At 42.9% G+C, this 20403-nt stretch overlaps 1 protein-coding gene across 1 annotated transcript in view; it reads left to right on the top strand.

The window, feature by feature from the left end:
* The window catches only part of zmat4a (zinc finger, matrin-type 4a), a 103532-nt gene that overhangs the window by 24956 nt on the left and 58173 nt on the right, over positions 1-20403 (top strand). The window contains exon 3 of the mRNA XM_069166152.1: positions 15901-15990. Within this exon, the coding sequence (XP_069022253.1) occupies positions 15901-15990 (90 nt within the window). The remainder of the gene's footprint in view (positions 1-15900; positions 15991-20403) is intronic.

Genomic DNA, 20403 nt, shown 5'->3' with positions numbered 1-20403 from the left:
TGTCTTTTTGTTTTGAGTCCGACGTCGAAGCGCCTTAAACTGCAGCACCGCAGAAGGCCGCGGGGCTCCGTAGACTCCCATTCAAAGTTCATTCATTAAATACAAAGTCAGTCGTTTTTGTTACCTGAAGTCGCTCCTTCTTATTGGTTTTTTTTGGCGGTCCATCTTAAAATAATCCGGTTATTAATTCGAAAATAGGGCTATAAAAAAAGCCGTGTTTTTGGGGTGGGTGTCTGTTTGATTGACAGGCCTGTGGTGCAGTCAGGCTACCGTTGGGCGGGACGTAGTTGTCTTGAGTTTCCAATCGGATCGAGTCGGATCTTTTTTGAATCCTGTGTATCGTAGCCAAATCGGCTGTTCATTTTTTTTGGTTTTTTTTAACTTTTTTTTGCGTGACTGAAGCAAAACTGGCAAAATCACAATTTAAAATCTCATTTAAAGACTTGCATTTAAAGACGGCTTTTAAAACTGTCTTACTGTCTAGATGAAGATAAATCTGCTTGAAGATTAAGTAAACGTCATTTCTAAAAATAAAATCAATTTAAACCCAATTAATATCCATTTTCAGCAGCGTGCACCTTACTGTAAGACTCTCCTTCAGCACGGTGTCATCCATCTCCGGTTCAGTCTGAATCAGAACAAATATCTGTCAGCTGGTATTTCTCAGCACTGGAGGGTCTTTTTGTTTTTTCTTCTTCCTTCCTACTAATACAAAAGCTGCAGCATGTTTGAATATTTTTTTGTACCAAGCTCACACTTTCAACATTTTCGGTGCACTGAAATGCGGTTCTTCCTCGCAGTAACGGAGCGCCGTCATTTCGCTGAGGGGACTCGACAATAACGGCGGCGTCCGGCGTCCGGCGTCCGGCTGCTGACTCGTGCTCTTTGTTCACTTCTCGTCTCCACTAATTGGTTTTCCGTTCGCCCCGTCAATGTTTTATTTTCTATTTCGTTAGCGCCGCCGACCGTTCGGCGCTCGTCTCGGCTGGCCGGCGGGGTTCGGCGGATATATACGTACGGCGTGTGACCTCAGAGGACGTCTAACGTCATGACTCTCGCTGCGGCCTTCGCGCCTTTGTGTGCTAACTGGAGCTAAATATTGCTCCGTGATAAAAATTGAAATATTGTGAAATTTTTGAATTGTTAACCAAACTAAATTTGATGCATTTTTTTTTTTTTTTTAAATGTTTTCCAAGTTGATTTGTGCTTGGCACCAAAATTAGAATGAAATACTTTGATGAACACTTCGGCTCTTTTTTAGCACTGTCCCCTGGCGGTTCGTTTTCTTCTTCTATTGTTACATGGGCGACGATAATCTGCCTCGACTTCCTGCAATTGGTCCGAAAGTTCCGAACCACCCCAAAAGAAAATGTGAATCCTCCTCAGAAGCTTGAACTTAAATACAGAGATTGGCTAAATATCCGTTATAAAGGTCACGCGGTGTCATGCATAATGTAGCGTGAAGCGTGCCAGCGGGGCGGGGCGGCGTTGTGGACCCACTGGTGGCACGAAGTGTCTCATGTTTAAAAGAAAAATGGTCATTGCAAAGGAAGCGTATAAAACACAAACGAGACCAAGGGGCGAACGTGTGCCCTCGTTGTACGTCGAGCGAGCCACATTTCACGCTTTTCATCTTTTAAGAGAGGGTCGCGAACCCACCCTGGAGACTGGCAGACACGCATTCGATCCTTCGGCGCGCCGCACGGCGAAGTTTAATGCGCCGCAGAAGCTTTTGAAGAAAGACGTAATCTCATTGGTGGAGCTGAACGCGGGTGGGCGGCGCAACGGATGCAGCTCGTTGGAGTGTGAGGCGGTTAAAAGGGCAAATTTAAATGGCAAAGAAGAGCTATGGTAAAAGTAAAAATAGAAATGGCGATGGTGATTTATTTGTAACATATATTCAAATTATGAGCGTGACATTCGTGATGTTGGAAGGTCAGAGTGGGTGTTTAACTGGCGTGGGACGTTTGGGTAACTCCAGCGTAGCTGTTAGCAAGAACGACTGACTCTGAAACTTTATTTCTCCTTATTTTGTTTCAGAACTTTTTAATTCTTATGTTTTCAAACTTCGTTGTACTTCATTTCTGTCGGATGAAATTCGATAAGAGTTGTCGATGAGACGTTTTCTAAAAGAGGTTCGGTAACATTGGTGTCGCTGACTTGTTGTCATAGGGTTGTTTTATTTTGTAATTTACCGTTTTGATCAGGCAGAAGTAAAAGTGTAATATTTCGCTGAATTTTCTTTCCAGATGTCAGAGAGACTTTATGTATTTCAAAATTCTCTCCGCGTGTCATTTAGGCCTCACGGTTGTCGATTTCCAAAAGCACGTGTCTGAATATTCACATGCAGATTTCCACCATTGTCTTCACCAAAATGATTTATTCAAATGAAATAACTCTTATATTTAAAAATAATACTGATGACATTTGTTTTTGACGGACCGACGGGCGGTGGCCTTCCAATGTTGCATCAGTCAGCTCATGAGCCTGAGCAACGTTAGCCTTTGTGGACGTTGTGTGTAGAGCTTTTCTACAGATGTCAAATAATGACTATTTTCATTATTGACGAGCTGTTCGTTTTTTTTCTCAATTCATTGATTTGTTTGGTCTTTGAAATGTCGGACACCGTTTTAATTCTGGATTTTGGTACTTTGCGAAACTATTCTTCGCAAAACTGGCGACAGTATTACAGAAAACAAGCCCTTTTTTTCGGGAATTTTGGCAGCAAGTACAGAACTTTTAGTTCTTGTAATATTCCTACTCATCTCATGAAATCGATCTTTACGCTGAGAAAAGGATGCCCGACATTTTAGCTACCATCAGATGCCGAAAAAGAACTCGGGTCTTTAAACGCATTTTCAAACATCGCAAAAGGTGTCAACGAATGGCTGCACCAAATTTCACGTTAATCCATCCCATAGTTAGACCAACCAACAGACAAAACAATTGAAACGACAAACCGCTAAAAAGCCTGGTGGAGAATCTAGATGTCTTGACAACAACCAACCAATAATTAAACTGGACCAAATGTTTTATGTGCTAATGAAGGCAGAACAGAAATATCCTCACGTTTTAAACGGTCATCCAGCAAGTGGTTATCTGCCTCTTTGGTCCGTTTTTTTTTTTTTTTTTTCCCCAAACACGTCCATCTTTTTATTTATTTATTCCAAGGTGACCTCAGAAGGCCTTCAAGTCCACATTTTTTAATAAACCCTGAGCGGTTCCACTTACACGGCCTCATCACCAAGCCGGCAGCACGCGGGTGTACGGGGGAGCGTGTCGGCTATTGACGAGCTAATCTGCATTTTCCATGCCCGCTCAGTTTGACCTTTACAAAATATTGATTTTCGAGGGAGAGGATTAGTGAAGTGCAGTGGCTCAGCGCGAGTACGAGGTAGTTGCTCTCCGGTTCAGATTTATTTTGCTTGCAAACGATCGGAAAGGAAAGGGAAGGATCTGTTTTAAAATGAAAGGCAAACCATTAGGATTGCGACGGCGGCCTCGCGGACTGGCGCTTCCCGTTCCCGATCCCGGCCGCAGTCCGTCACGAGTTCGCCGTGTTTGTCAGACAAAGAAAGAAACTAATTTCCATGATCCCTTCTTAATTACCCCCCATGCATCATTAGCCGAGTCAGGTCTCCTTGTGGAGGCGGGAGGTCGGCGGGAGAGTTTATAGATGCTTCTTGTCTGCGTCTGGAAGAGCGATGTCCGCGCCCCCACCCAATCGGTCATCTGCTGTCATTTCCACCGGCTCGGGAGTTAATGGGATGGAAATATCAGCCGTTTTCTTGTGCTGACGGAAAGAAAAAAAAAAATGGAGATTAGCGAAATGAGACCGAATCATCGCGGCGCCTGATGATAATCGAAAAGGCCGAAAAGTGCTGTTTCCACATAATCAACGGTAAAGCTACTTTGTCTTCGTTATTCGTCTTTCTCATTAAATTGAAATGGGTGGGAGAGGGGAGGGAGGGGGGGAGAGACGAGCTCGACCTCCCCCTGAATCCGTCCCGACGACAATACGCACAAGAAAAGGGAAGGCAATAAAAAAATGTTGGACCCGGAGCTTCCTGTGTAAGCAAAAAAAAAAAAAGCAAAAAAAAAAAAAACCGAACCATTGCCGCCGAAATGCTCAGATCTTTTTATTTAGTTCGCTCTAAATGCAGCGGCGTTTACACACTTTAATTATGAGCCCGTCTCGGTGGGAAACAGCGGAGCAAAGGCGGGGTTATTAATAGAAATAGTCCTGAGAGATCGGTTGTTAGTACGCCTTTAAAAAAATAAAAAAAAAAAAACGGGAGAGGGAGGAGGAAAGAGAGAGAGGTGAAACGGTCCTTTTTTTTTTTTTCTTTTTTTCTTTTTCGACTCTGGAAAGACGATTAAACGGGTTTGAAAACCAGCCTGGGATCTTTGGTGACAGGAGGGAGGCGATGAGCCCCGCCAAGCGCCTCAAATTAAGAGAGCGTCAGAATGCAGATTCCACTCAGATTGAATTATTTCACAGGTTTTTTTTGTTTTTTTTTCCCGGCACGACTCCAGCTCATAATCCCAGGATTTTAATTTCAATACAACCCCCCCCCCCCCGACCTCTCCTCCTTCCCCTCTCCACATGTGCCTTCCAGCCCTACGAGGCACAAGTTCAAAACGGGACACGTTTCCAACACTGTGCGTCTCGCCTTTGGTGGCGTTGTGAAATCGTGTTTGGCCGTGATGGTTTCCGGGCGCCGCAAAAAATAAAAAATAAACAATATGAAGTCCGCCATCTAGATTGGTTTTCACCTGACGTACATGGCTGTAAGTCGGGTGTGGGAAAGGACGGCACGATACCAGGAATGTGCTAGCTGGTTCCAACTTCAGTGAAATTCCACCGTCCTCGATATCAACATTGATTAAAAAAAAAAAAAAAAAAATCATTAAAAAGATTAAAACATTATATTCTGGCTACTAACTGGAGTCTGCAAAAAAAAAAAAAAAAAAAAAAAATGAACAGCAGCCAGTTTTCGTTATTGGTTGACAGTGAAAATTCTTTTTTTTTTTTAACTACTTCCAGGAATTAAAGTACACATCTCTCAAACAGCACGGAACGAGAAAATTGGTAATCAATATTCAAACTTTTTTTTTTCATTAATGGCTTTGATTGATTTTGGACATTTGCGATGGAGCTTTACGGTTGCCCAGTGTGTGAGAAGAAAGCAGTACCCGGCGTCATTGCAGCACTCGCACGCAGTTTTCATCAGTCCGACTTTCATGAGAAATCATCTTGAAATCCACTGATGGAACGAAGAACAAAAGCCCTCTAAGCTCTGGGGAATGGGAAAGAGATATAATATTAGGGGCTGTCAGAAAGAAAATCAGTGGAGTGAAAAGTCCTCGGGCTTAGCGGGGAAAGACACTGCGCTTGAGTCGCCCACAGAATCATAATAAATTTATGCTTTACATTTGTTTCTGACAGAACGATGTTTCCTTGAAACACCGTTTTTTTTTTTTTTTTTTTTTTTCTTGTTCTTTTTTTTTTTTTGTTGAATAAACTGCAGCTTTCACGGCGTGTCAGACAGACCTGCGGATCACCCATACGTTGGCAGCGGGTTCGTCCCGTTTCTGTAGCTCTTCGAGTGACATCGTCACAGATGTGAAACTGCGAGTGAGGCGTCTAAAACGTTCGTATGGTGCGGGGTGGGTTTTTTTCTAGAAAGGCGGTGAAATGCTGCTGCGGAAATTCAACGAGCCGGCCCCCTCTGATCTCAGAGGGTTTTTGTTTTAGGGTTTTTTTGTTTTTTTTAGTAGGAGTTGGAGAATTGACGCCGTGGCCTAGTTTGATGACAGCGTTCTGTCAGCAGTCTCGGGGTCGGCTGTGCGCATTGTCTACTGATCTCTGCTCAGTAATCTGCCTGCTGCCTAGAGGGAATAAAAACAATCAGCTTCCAGTGTGTCGTCTCAGTCCGGAAAGGGTTAAAAATGTTTTTTTAAAAAGGCAAAAAAAACAAAAACAAATATTGTAATCATCTGAGGTGTCAAATTAAAGTTAGAAAAGCAATGAGGTGTTATTTTTTTTTTTGCTGCTGTTAATTCACATCAGACTGTCAACGGGGAAGAAATATCGTTCCTTCCTATCCTGAGAACAAATTGGACTCCCGCTGTGATTTACGCTCTTGATTTCAGTCGCTCGTGGCTGCAAGTGAGGTTTTGTTTGCAAGCAGTGGACAGATTTGGCAGGTATTAGCGTGACAAATGCCAGCGGACAGGCGGGAAATGATTTGAAATGAAGGGGGTTGTTGGGACAATATATTGGACCTGCAATCGGTGATACTGATGTAGGTTGTGCTGATGGATCGGTCTATTCTGAGTGGAGCCCAAGCAGGAGCATGGCTATTGCCTCCACCTGGCCGCTTCCATTAGTCCTCCACTGTTTTTCACTTCTGGTACACAGACCCCAAACAAGAGGGAGTTAGTCTTTGTCTTTTTGAAAAATCCTGCGTTTTTAAAAAACATTTTGAACTTCAATACAGCACAAATCCCGCAAGATTGTTTTCTTTATGTTTATTCCAGCACCAAAAAAGACAGAAGAGGAAAAATAAGATGAAAAAGCTTTTCAATTCTGAATTTTGAACTGTTACAGTTCATCAAACCCAGGGATGTTGCAGTTGCATCGTATTCGCGTTACACCACCAATATAATGTCCAAGCAACAGTAAGCGTCCTATACGAGTAGTGATTTACATCCCAGGATCAGTGCTCGGTGTTGCCATTGCTTTACTAATGCATGCTGACTTGTTCAGTGGTCATCCTTGAAAGAGATGGTGGAGATGTACGGTGTCAAATTAATTCTTCATGAAGCGCCTCACTGAGACCATCTGAGGGAGCTTCAGCGATTATCACACTCTGGTACGCTAAGAGGGGTGCTGCAGAGCCGGTAACTAAGCAACTCACTAATCCAGGTCTTATTTATCAGTTTTTACTTTAAATCTTTTCATGAATATGTACCAGATTTCACTGCAAACGATCTAATAAATGTTGAGATATTTCAAAAATGAAGTGTCACTCGAGTCCCTAGAAGTAATTCGAATATATCCTCTTGGGACCTTGAATATCTGTTGTGAATTTCATCTATTTAATTGTGGTTTTGTTTTTTAATGCTGAACCACAAATATCAATTTGCTGGTGGCACTAGAGGGAAAGTCCGTGGATCACCAAATTCATTGAAAATTCCTCCTCTGGGGACCATGAACCGGATTTCACTGCAGATTGCCCAATAAATGTTAAGCTATTTCAGTTAAGAACTACAGGTCATGTCAATCCCTGCAGTTGATTTTGAGAAATCTGACAGGAAAAGTGAAAACTCCTGCATGCTGGTGGAACATAAGCCAAACTCAGTGTCACTAAAGTCATTCAGATGTATCCTCTGAGGACCTTCAATATCTGCCTGGAATTTATTCTACATAATTATGTTGTTTTTCATTCTGAACCACAAATGTCAATGTGCTGGTGGTACTATCGAGGGGATGTCCGTGGATGACCAAATTCAGCGTGGTTCATCCTCTGGGGACTTTTAATGATTAAAATTTTTATAGCAATCCATGTTGTATTTGTTGCGATATTTCAATCTGGATCAAAGTGATGGATCGACTGACGCGGTTTTGTTCTGTACTTTGCGAGGCTTGATACCTCGCAGGAACAGTATGTCTTCCCGATGTTGTTGACTACCTGATTTGGTCAGTTTTCCCCCAATTTTGTTCTTTTCTTGTCCACATAATATAGATTACATCTAAAGTAACTTTGATTTCTTAGCATTTATTTAAAGGGGTTGATGAACTTGCAACAGAGGCCCTTCCTCATTTCAACCTTTAGTCTTGAAGTGCCCACTGGAGACCTTGCACTGTAAAGTTGGAAACAACCAACTAACAAGGGCTACTGATGCTTTTGTTAAGAAGTAAATGTGCCGCAGCAGTTGAAACCCCTCTTCGCATTCTGCTGCTTTGCTTTGACGAGCTTCAGCTGAAGCTTCTTTGCCGAAAGTGTCAAATCCTTGGAGGTCTTTTTGAGTAAACACACTGTAATCTCCCCATAAAACCCCCCCTCACGAGCCGCCTGTTCTGATGGAGACGAGTGATGGTTCATGAGAGGGTACCTGTTTGAGTGGTCTGCAGTGTTTTCCCACGCGACGGAGAGTTTCGTTCCAGAGTAGAGGAACAACAGTCAGTAACAACGCAGAGCTCTGGGCTGACTGGTGAGCAAAGACCCACTCGGGCTAAATCACCCAGGGACGGTTAAATAAGACGCTCAGCTCGGGTCCGGAGTGTCTTTAAGCTTACCTGACCTCTGTCACAACTGCTTTTGTTTGACTCCCTATAATTAGATGGCTCACTGAGGCAGCCAGCACTCAGTAAACTGGTTTCTAGTGCAAGTCGCAAAAAAACACTCAAGGCAGTGTTTGGGTAAAAAAAAAAAAAAAAAAAAAGCATCAAAAATGAACAGGGAGGTAAAGAGGGACATCCGAGTTGCATAACACGCATCAACACGAGGCGGTTAGAGTGCCGTGATGAGCGGAGACGGACTAATAATGGCGCCGGCTCGACCTCAAAGGCCAAAAGCACAGGCCGGTCTTCGGAGTTGGAAGGAAGTAGAAACGCCGTACTTGTTGGCAAAACAAGCAAAGTTATCGTGTCTTTTGGAGTTTTTAAAATCTTTTTTTTTTTTCCTCAGGACAAATACTGTGCCGAAAGTTTCGTGCACTTAGGATGTTAAGATTCTTATCAATTATTGAAGCGCCATCGGGAAGGATCGGCGCCAAAATCCGTGCCGCAGGATGACGGCGAGCCCCCAAACTTTACAGCCGGAGTCATAGAGAAGTATTTTCAGCCACTTGTTCAGGAGGAACAAGGAGTTCCTGCAGCAGATGGTCGGTCCCCTCAGAGCCCCGATGAACATCATCACAGAGTCGGTCTGGAATTACACGGAGACAAGAAGACACAACAACTAAATTCGTAAGAAGAACTGGCGAGTTCTCCGAAACAACCAGCCCTGCCAAGTTTTTAAAAACATACAATATTCATAAACACTTACCATAATGTGGAAAAATGACAAAGTTCACTTTGATATTTCGTGACCATTTCCATCATGGTCCTCAGACATTTGGCAAATACGACTCTCGGCAACATCAAATTACCTCATTTTGCATACAGCCTATCAGCATATTTTAGTTTAGATTGACATGTCACTCAAAGAAAGTGATTGACACGCCGCTCTACTGTAGCAGACATTCCGCCGTGCCAGCGCTACTGAAGCGTCGGCATGACAACGTGCAGCCAAACTGCAGCGGTTCAGCTTCACAAAAGTGTTTTAAGTTGCAGAATAAAACAAATAGGATGTTTAAGCTCCGGCTCTAGAAAATGTTCTACTTGTTAATAAAAAACAAGAAATCTAAATAGCAGAGCCATTTTGAAACAGTATGTGGTGTTTGTAAGTGCTCATAATAAGTGTTTTGTTAGTGTTTGCAGTTTCGGTCCAGTTTCGTGTGGTTTTTCTTCTTCTTCAGGGAAAGTCATTATTTTCATGACATATTATTTCCTGCTTCACATCCGTACAGTTGAGAATGGTCACGTCTTGAGAGCTGCCCGGTACATCCACAGCCTCCTTGCTGGCTACTCACATTTTTTTTTTCTGCTTTCTGCAGATTCAAAACTTGGCGTGTTTCTGCCTAAAGATGGATTTGAAAACTGACCACTGATGGAGAATGCTGCTAAATTGCGTTATAGCGGCCCCTCTATATGGGGACGTGCTTGTATGCGAGAGGCGGGAGGTTAAATGCACGCGTGACGTAATCAAGGCTGAAGAAAAATCCATACTGCATTACTGGTACATCAGGGGTGATCGTGGGCTCGGGCGTCCCCGTTTCCCCCGGGGCCAGTGAGGGGGCCACTGTAGGGTTGCAGGGAATGATAGTCCCAAACAATGTGGTTTTATTTCTAGTTGGACACAACAAAACACCCTCGTCATATTTAAAAACTGATCTTGAGGGGTATAAATAATATATTGAAGACGCAGTAATGAAGAAAAAAGTAGGTGTTCACACGCTTCCATTTAAACAGCCGCCACCAGGTGCTCAAAACCCCACACTGGTCATCAACTCTGGGCAATGACCTAAAGAATAAGATCGTGGAGCGGCTAGGGAGCCGTCCTCCCCGGGGGACAAACTGGAGGAAGTTGTGGGGAACGGGGACATCTGGGCTCCTCTGCTTTCCCTATTACAACCGAGATGAGTTTTTCATTTTGAAACGGCAGGAAGCCTCATTCGGCAGACAAATGGGAAACATTTGTTTATCGCTAAGTCGCTCACTCCGTGACCAACACGAAACATGAACAAACGTGAAATAGACATGCTTTTGGCTGTCTAGGCGTGAAAGTTACACGTTTGGAAGGCGCGTAAATTACTTCACAGACTGCCATGCGGGACCGTGAGGTTTGAATCCACGTTTTTGTTGAGTTGTTTTTTTTTCTTTCTGTAACTCCAACCACGTGTTTTAGCTGTCAGTTTCATGTTCCTGTAAATCCCGCAGCTTTTCATTTTTTCAGGTTTCATTTTCGACCACTACGGGAAAATGTGGAACTTTCCCGCCCGAACGGGCCAAAAGCGTGGCTATATCACGTTTTGCTGTGGTACCGGGTTGCAGGTTGATTTTTTTTTTTTTTTTGCTGTTCAGACTTTCAAAAATCAATCTGGCAAAAAAACAAAACATATTTTGGCTGTCGGTCTGAAAAAGCCCTTAAACTTCATCCTCTGGGGATCAGGAATGTCTTTTACCAAATTTCAGGGCACTCCAGCCAACATGCGTTGAGACATTTCAACATGAAGCAAAGTGGTGAATCGACTAACGATACATTCCATGCTTCAGTGCTTAAATGCTGGTCTGAAGCTCTTTACTTCTTATCTCATGACACTCGCGTTTGCTTGTCCATTTAATTTCCATATTTAACTTTCGAGCGTCTCTTCTCCCTCTTTTTCCACTTCAAACGCTCAAGCTCGTGTTGACCTCATTCACCCTGCTTTTTTGGCAAGTACTCGCACTATCTCAGTAGTTCCTTGCTTGTTTTGGCTGTTCTGAAAGATGCGTGCAGTCATAACGGTGCAGGTTCAGCATTTGGTGAAGTACAGTGGGAGGAGGCAACATGGGACTTGCTGGCAAAAAACAAGAGCCAAGATAAAAAAGAAAAAAAAAGAAAAACTCCCACATGAATGACATCAGTTTTCCAAATGCACCACTTTCATCAAATTTTCAAAAGCGCCAGCAGAACAAACGACTCATGAGTTTAGTTTTTCAACAACTTATTTTGCCACCAGCGTATAAAGAAAACTTTTTTGGCCGGAACGCAAAAACAGATTAACAGATTAACTTGAATGTCCGTCACTGACTTAAGTGATAGTTCCACCAGCGGTTGGACAAATGCCGCGACTTGTCGTATCCATTTCAAATTAAAAGACCTCCAGCGTTTGGTACACAGCCCTGCCGTAAGTTTTGATCTCGTCTTGTTTCTACACTGCTGTTTGCCTTTTTGTATGAATGTTGCGAAGAAGTTTGTGCATTCAGATGTGCATTGATCATTTCTCAATCGAGCTCTGTCACATTTGTTTCTTTGGGTTGTCGGAGGCATTTCTGAGGAATGAAAGAAGAAGATACCAAAATGTAGTATTTTTTTTATGTTTTTTCAATTTTTCACTTTCAGGCATGATTCGTTTTCTCAGCTCTCCTCCAGAAGGCTGACGGTGGCCAGAGCCAGTCCAGTTTAAAGCGACACAAGGACCGAAGACGTAGGAGTGAGAAATGATTGTATCAGAATTGGCATGTAAAAAAAAAAAAGAAAAGAAAAAAGATGAAATCTTTTTTCCTTTCCTTAAGCTTATTTTTTTTCTTCTTAGTGGAGACGTCAAATAATGAAAAGAAGGTAATTCTCGAAAAACATACCAGACTCCAGATCTATTAACTGAAGGGGACACTTTAGCTCCGCGCGGTCTTTAAAGTTAGGACTCTCAAAAGAGTCGTTTTAAAGAGGGAATGGCCACAGTCGAAGCAGCGGAGCTGCGAGATATAAAAGTCAGCAGAAATATGCTGACTTTTTGTCAGGTTTAGTGTGGATGTCAAGGCCCACAATTCTTCCAGGAAACTACCTTTAATACAGCATTTTTATGAGGAATCTGTCTCCAATTCAATGCCGAATAACGCCGATGTTCTCCTTGAACACTGCGCAGACTTGTCACAGTTCAAAATTTGTCGTAATTGCCAGTGCGGCACGCACGATATTTCAATTAAAAGGATTGAGCAAATAAGTTGATTTTCAAATGTGCAAATGCTAATGTACCGGTCGTGCATCGACAGCCTCGCTGCTGTAACTTCTTTCTGTGAGCTGCCGCGGTGATGCAGAAAGGTTATAAAGCCGAAAATCTCTGAAGGGAAGCGATGGTACCTCGTTACGTAAAAAAAAAGGCGGCAAACAAAAAAGACACCTGAGCGCCAGAAAAGCAATTGATTGCACCCAACAAATATATTTGAAAAAAAAAAAAAAAAAAATACGTAAGAGGCTCATTGATATGATTTTCTTTGGTGGTAAATGAAAGCGTAGTGCGCTACAAAGTGATGCCTCCATAGGCGCGATTGGCGGTGACCTCAGAGGAAATTGATGTTAATCTCCGGTTCATTGGCGTGTTGCTGTGCCCCTAATGTGTAGTGGCATTTCCCCCATAATCATTATCCCCCTCGCAGCCTGGTAAAGTAGATCAAGATCGTCTTTTTTTTTTTTTTTTTTTTAATCGGCGCAGGAACGCAGTTTGAATAATACAATGCTGATTCCGACATTATGTAGAGAAAAGGGGGTTCTGTTATTTATTTTATTCGGACTATTCAGTGGTACGTCGGGGGAGAAAAGTCAAATTTCAAACGCTCGTAGTCCCCTTCTTTCTTTCTTTCTTTCTTTCTTTCTTTCTTTCTCGCCGATTTTGAAGCGTCCTTCGCCGCCGCGGCGACGCGTCGTATTCAAAGGGTGCGACCGTGTGAATAGAACCACTTCACATTCCTAAAATACATTAGTAGCATGACTGGTGTTTCATTAAAAAAAACCACAAAAAAAAACCCGCAGAATAAGCTTTGTTCTTTTTCAATGGAGCTAAAAGTGTCGTCAATTTTTTTTTTTTTCAATTTTTTTTTTTTATGCAAATACAAAAAGAAAAAAGGGAGGTGATTAAACCGGAACGGATCTTTAATGATAAGTGCAGAGTGAACTTCCATGGTGTCTTTCATGCTTTTCAAGCTCTTGTCTTTTCTTTTTTCCTCTGTCTCTCTCGCTCTCTCTCTCTTAAAGAAGCGACACAGCTCAGGTTGCTGTATCTTTGCCAGGAAACCAGACAGGCAAGACAAATAGATTCCCGCAGCCTCCCTCTCACCCCGCCTGACCGGGCAGGGCGAGTTTGTTTGCCGTGCCCTTGTGAAGAAGTCGCCCGTGGTTATCCTCCCGTCTCACGGCTGTCCTTTAACCAGAAACTCATCTCTCGCGTCCCCTCTGATGCTTCAGTGACAACATGCCAGGACGTCTCTTGTCATACCTGCTCCTCCCTCGGTATCATCTTCCCTTTGACGTCCTGTGAAGCAGAAATCGGTTTTTTTCTAGATGAACGAATCCGTCCCTCCCCCAAACAAAATCCCGTCTTTCCCCCTTGCCGTGGCCGTGCTATCAGATCCTGAGGGATCGATGGGCTGCTGGTAAGAAGACTCCCGCTTCACCCTCCGTGAACCGAGCGCTAATTATCAATTCAGTCCAGTATCAGGGATCGGCACGGTGCACTTCATTTGACAACCTTCACCTATTTTTAATGGGACCTTTAACCCAAGCCATGTGGTTGAAACAGGAGTGAGTATCGGAAAGTACAGGAAAGGTAAAAGTCTCGAGTTCGGACAGTTTTTTTTTTTTTGTGTGAATGCTATAACGTCTGTTTTTTCTTCCAAATAACAGAACAGATTGATCTAACGGAGTCCATTAATTCAGTGCAAATCTCTTGGCCTTTTGCTCTCAAGGCATATTTTAACAAGGAATTACCAGACTGGTGAAAGCGAGGCACATAAGGCAGTATCTCGACTCGATATCACATGACGGCGGTTAGTCCCAGTGTTTATGCTCTACAGCGATCCCGTGCTGACCTTTCAGAGAAGGTTGCTTGGCACGCTCAATACAGAGGAAGTGTCGTACTACTAGGATTAAAAATAGGTGTAGAAATGTTATGCTTCATTCTATTTTTATGTCTCTACACGGGTGACAACCGTGGCTGGAGGTATCGTGTTCTCGGGTTGTCCGTCCGTCCGTCCGTTTGTACCTGCATCTTTTTGTTTGCCTATTTGTCACTTTCGATATCTCAGGAACACCTCGAGGGAACACAAAAATTCACTGGGATTTGAGGATGAAGTGATTTGATTTTGGTGGTCAAGGTCACTGTGACCTCACAAATATAATTAAATAGTAATGAAATTACTCTAATGGCTTATTTTAACAGGTATTGTGAAAGTGAGGCATTTAACATGGCAGTTTTTCGACACAATATCATTGTTCGTGATTATTTTTTATACCCAATAACAATGGTATGGTGACCTTTTTGAAGGTTGCTTGGCGCACTCCATGGAGAGATGGTGTAGTACGACAATGACTGAAATCTTTCTATGTCTCTGGTGACAACTGTGGCTGGAGGTATTGTGTTTTCAGGTTGTCTTTTCGTCTGTCCATCTGTCCTGTTCGATATCTCAGGAACGCCTTCAGGGAACTTCTTCCAATTTGGCAAAAATGTTCACATGGACTCAACGATGAACTGATTAAATTTTGGTGGTCAAAGGCCACTGGAAATTCAAATGCGTCCCATTCTGGTGAACGCTATCGATCAGTAACGCTTGGAGGGAATTTCATTATACGCGTGTCTGGCAAAACTGTTCACTTGTACTCCAGGATGGAGTGATTTAAATGTTGGTAGTCAAAAGTACATTGTGACATGACAGAACATGTTTGTGGTCATAACTCCAGGATTCATACGCTAATTATTACAAAATTTCACACAAATGCACACTAGGATGAAGGTTGACATTTGGAACATCCGCATTTTAGAATTTTTAACTTCTCTGCAGCAACATCACTATTTGAAGCATTGTCTCCTGTCATGGCTGAAACTTTGTGTTCTGTCAGAATGAGCTTTATTGGGCAAATTCCTTCAAAATCTCGCTAAATATATTATGAGTCTGAACAGACATGGATGTAAACTGCAACTCGATTGCTCGGCAGAGACATACGACTGTAAGATGGCCGACAGCATCAGAATCTTCTGACTAATTGTTATAATGCTATAATTTTACTCTTTAATTTAGAATTCTGAGTAAGTACTTGTAGAAATGTCAGTTTTTGCTTGACTTTTGCCAAATCTCCCTCTGGGCCTGGTGTTGAGGACAGAAATACTTGATGTATTTTCAAAATTCTCCCGAGTGTCTCTTAGTTATGGAGCTCAAGGTTGTTCGGCCTTACACTTGGGCAGCTGCTTCACACTGAATTTGGGATGTTTTTCTTTCTGGCAGAATTTTTTTTTTTTTTTTTTTTTTTTTTTTAAAGATGACTTAGTGCTTAAGGGGTAAGCAGCCAAACGTGTAACGTATGGTTTTATGTATTATCAAGGGCCAGAGAGAATTGAAGGAGTGCATGACCTGATTATGGAAACACAATGCTTGCATTATACTGTATTGTGCCTTTGAATGAATGAATGAATCCAAGGCAAAGGACATTACCGAATTGAATGTCCAGGTTGATTGACAGCTGAAAGCCAGCGGAGACCGTCCTAAAACATTAATAATTTTGCTTTTTTTTTCTCTCTCTCTCTCTCTCTCTCCTCCAGAGCCGGAAACATGCCAACAAAGTGCGGCTGTATTACATGCTACATCCTGTGGATGGAGGCTGCCCTGCCAAGAAGCTCAGAACAGACAATGTGAGTCCTGTGTGAACGCTGCCTCGGCAATCACTGAGAAACACGCACACGACAGTCCCACGGCTGCCGACCTCGTACGGAAACAGTTATCGTCAATGGATTTTCCTGCTGTTCCCGACGCCCGTGTGACCCTCCCCTCCCGTGTGTCAGAGTAACTGACAGATAAACAGCGGTGCCACGTTTCTAGACCAGTGAACAATGCGACGGCGATGGTGCTACGCGGCTCGGATGCCGGGGGAGGGGGGGGGGGGGGGGATGCCAACCTTTTTTTTTTTTTTTTTTATCAAACACAATAGACACATTGGTGAGGTATCTGGCCGCTTGCAGCAGCTCCCCGTCATGTAAATCTGGAAGCACACGACGTGTTTGACAGACGCAACCCCCCCCCCCGGGTTCGGTAACGGTTCGGGGTGGCCGATGTGCTTTATTTTTCCCTCTCGCAAGCTAGAAAGCCACTTCTGTTCCTCTTTGTCTCCGTCGGGGGGAGAAAGACACAAACATGTTTTTTTTTTACATCCACTTTGTACCTCTGGAAAAATAAAACATTCCGATAAGCAAAACCTCGATGTTGAGATTTGGTGGTGCGCGTCGATTCGGCGCTAGCGTGACGGTGGGGACATTTCCGATCCGGGTTTGGGGAAGGGGGGGGGGGGGGGGTTGGACGGTATGGACGCCGTCCTGGAGAGACTCGAATGAAGCGACGTGAGCTCTTCGAGGGTGGTTTGCCGGAAATCTGGGTTTCTAAATCAGACAAGCCGGATACGTCGAGGGACCCTGTTGCTTTTATTTTTTGCTGCCTCAGCTCATCATCCAGTCTTGCTGTTCATGTTTCCGTACGCCGGTACAATTCCCCTCCCATGACTCCCCCGCTCTGCCTCCCTCCCTCGTTTTCTCCTCATCTCCTCATCTGCCCTCTGAATCCCCCGTGACACGCTCATCCGTTTCCTCCTTTTCTCTCTCCTCCGACGTTCCTATTCCTTCCTTTCCACCAGTTGTTTAATTTTTTTTTATATCCTTTCTTTTCTTCTGCCTTCTCCTTTCCCTCCTTTCTTTTCTTTCTCTTTTCCTTTCTGTATTCCTTCCATTACTTCCCTCTTTTCTAACCTTATCTTGCCTGCGTTTTTGTTTTTCTCTCCACGTCCATTTTCTGCTTTCCTTTCCTTTCCTGTCCTTAGAGTACCTTTACTTTCGTTTTCAACTCCATCCCAACCTTTGCTTTCCACTTTTTTTTTTGTCATTCCCTTTTCTCTCATTTACTTTTGCATAATTTACTTTCCTCTACTTTCCCTCTATTTTCCTTTTCTTTCCTTTTTCTCTATTCTCATTTTCTCTGCTCTCTGTTCCTTTCCATTAATCTCTACTTCCTTCCTCTCTATATTTTGTCTTCTTGATTTCCTGTTTTTTTCACCTCTACTTTCCTTTCCCGTCGCGTCCCCTCCACCCTCAATCTTCTCCTCTTTTCATTGTTCTTTTCCTCCCTCTTTCCTTTCTTCCCTCCCTATTCTCTTATCTTATATTTTTGTTCTCTTTTTTTTCTCATATTGGTCTCTCTTCCGTCCTTCCTTCATGTCAATTCCACAACTTTCTGTTTTTCATTTCTGATCTCATTCCTTGTTCCCTATTCCTCTTCTACCCATCTTCTTTTTTTTTTTTTACCTCCTTTTATTTACATTTATTAATTTTTCTGCTCTTATCTAACAGTCGTCGTTTGATTGTCAGTTTCTTCACTTTACTTTTTTCCCCTCCTCCGCGTTTGCCTCCTTTTTTCCTCTTCCTGCTCCTCCTCCTCAAAATATATGTTTTGTTTCTTTGACGTGATATTTTTTTCAAATCTCAGAGACAGAAGTCTTGTACTCTTCCTCCTGTCAGTGATCTGTTGCTGCTTTTATCGCTCACACTGAAGCCATCAGAGTGACGACAGGCAACGAAGGTACAACATACGCGTCAACTCTTCAATCATGTGCAAATCTGCAACCGCTTGATACGTCTGGACATATTTACGATTCTTACAGTCGAACCGGTTCCGGTTCTTCCCGATGAAGCCGCTGTCCTCGATTGCTTCGTGACGACCGCTCTCTGAATTAAGTTAGAAAAAGTCGTGTGTCGACATATACACAGCTAAAAAAAACAAAAACATATATACACCTAAACAATGGTGCAATTGCAGCTCATGCAAATGGTGATGGTGCAATTGGGTGTAGTGCAGTTGTTTTATTGCACGGAGTTTGACTTTGCATGTCTAATGTTAACTGCTAAACACCGCCCGTGGGTAACAAAAAACAAAAGCAGCTACTAATTGGGCAGATAAGCCCCCTCTTCTTATATTCCTATATTATTAATATTAAGCCAATCAAAAGTCAAGTAGATATAGCTGACTTAAAAGATGCATAATTTCCTTTGAAAATATAGTGAAAGAGCAAGAAAAATAAAATTGGTACTCGTGCAAATGAGCAGTTTTTAAATTGTGCTCCAGCACAGTGCTTCTGTAAACACTCATCTACTTTTCAACACTGAATTATTTAAACCATTAAAAACTCCACACCGCCTGTGGATTGAGGGAAGCGGGGGGGGGGGGGAATATTCTCATCAGAGTGATTCAGAACTCGGCGTTAACGCCCCGGAGTAAGAAGCAGGTTGATGTTGTGTTTTCACCTGCTGTTGCCTTAAATAATACTCTCGCTGCTCTCGATATCAAAGCGGTTAGCGTTTTGTGTACGGCTGTCAGGTACGATGTGGGTCTGCTTTTGTAATCGCTGTGTCAACAGGGAACGGCAGGGGAGTTGGTTTTCTAACGTGGATCCTGTTGTTTTTCCCAGAAATATCTCTCTCCGGTATGGAAGCGTCACCGACTGTGCGTGTTGGGGGGGGGGGGGGGGGGGGGGGTAACGGGGGAGTCCTCCGGTGCCGGTTCACGTGAGGTGACCGTGATGGCGCGTGATGGCACATTTAAAGTCATCTCGATGTTGTGCGGACGACAGACTCGAACCCGCTAATCACACGGGTTGGCAGTTTTGACCTTTTATCTACTGCCCAGAAGGGAGGAGGAGGTCGGGGTGGATTAAGGGTGTACAAAGTCCCGATTTCAATCAGTTGTTTGGTTCTAGCCTACGAAGGCACTTCAGTTAAGCTAACGGAATTTTTGGGGGATTTTTAAGAAAGTGGGAGTTTGGCTTTTTCTGCATTTAACAACAGGAAGACCATAATCTTTCCTGCCTGTGGACTTCAAGCAATTTAATGTGGAAATGTTTGGCAAATTGCTTCCTGACAAAAATAAATTAATGTCCAAAGGAAAACCTCGGCTAATAGGATTAAGTCAATGACCGTGGAGTCTGTGTAATCCCATTCAGTAAATCAACGTGTATTGCATTTGCTGCAGGATGTATTTTATTGTCGAGGTTAGGTTAAAAATACACATGATTGATCCATTTAAAGGTTGCCGTAGCTTGAGCTGACCGAGGCAGGGCTATTTAACCGATAGACTGGTTTATGTATCCAGGGAGCCATAAAAACTGTACTAAAATAAAGCTCATGTAAACTTTAAGGCTTTGTGCCCTAATTTGTATTCAATGCAAATTCTTCTGGCTTTTCCCTCCAGGCTGTTTTTTTTTTTTTTTTTTTTTTTTTTTTTACATGTTTTTGCTCTTTTACAGTCAGAAAAAAAAAGAACCACAGTGGTATACAGCAGAGATTTCTAAATTTGGCATCCGTCACACCTAAATTGACAATACAGTACGTTCCAGATGGGAATCCACTTTTGACAGTGACTGTATTGTTTGTAACAAGATGCCATCGAGCGGGAAAGCAGCCGTCAAATCTGCCCGTGGAGACGCGTATCGTATCCCCATCTGGATTTCACAAATCGACTAATAGGCACATGGACTTCTGCACGAAGAGGGACGGAAGGATCTCTGCGTAGTGTGGTTCAATACAAAATCCTGAAAATATTGTTTGAAAGAACTTTAGAAAGGGAATTTTTATGTGTGGGAAAAGTAGAAGATCTTCCTAACTTTTAATTTGAGATCTTTCATCTAAGGCCACCGTCAGAATTGAGCTCAACTGAGTCTTTGATTCATGAGAAGATCTCAAAAAGAAGTGGTCCTATTTCCACCAAATTTACTGTTGATATTCATAGTCCCCAGAGGATACATGATCTTCTGATTTTTTTGGGGGGGTATTTTGATTTTGTCTTTTGAGCTATCGTTTGAATGAAAACTACCACTTGTACCCATTGAATGTCAAAATCTAAAAATATTTTTTTCATGAGTACATTCATGTCCCCCCCCTCCCCTTCAGAGGATGAACCGTTTTGATCAGTATGATCTTCCCAGTAACATCAACGTCAAACCCATTGGAGGATTTCTGTGTGATTTGTTTTAACAAACTCATGTTCAGAAGGAGGTACAGCCTTTTTGA

The sequence above is a fragment of the Embiotoca jacksoni genome, unplaced genomic scaffold, assembly GCF_022577435.1.
Source record: "Embiotoca jacksoni isolate LCO1_2020_lvr unplaced genomic scaffold, fEmbJac1.0.p SCAF_37, whole genome shotgun sequence".
NCBI lineage: Eukaryota > Metazoa > Chordata > Actinopteri > Embiotocidae > Embiotoca > Embiotoca jacksoni.
The sequence above is the reverse complement of the archived record's forward strand: the minus strand, read 5'-3'. Positions and strand labels throughout refer to the sequence as shown.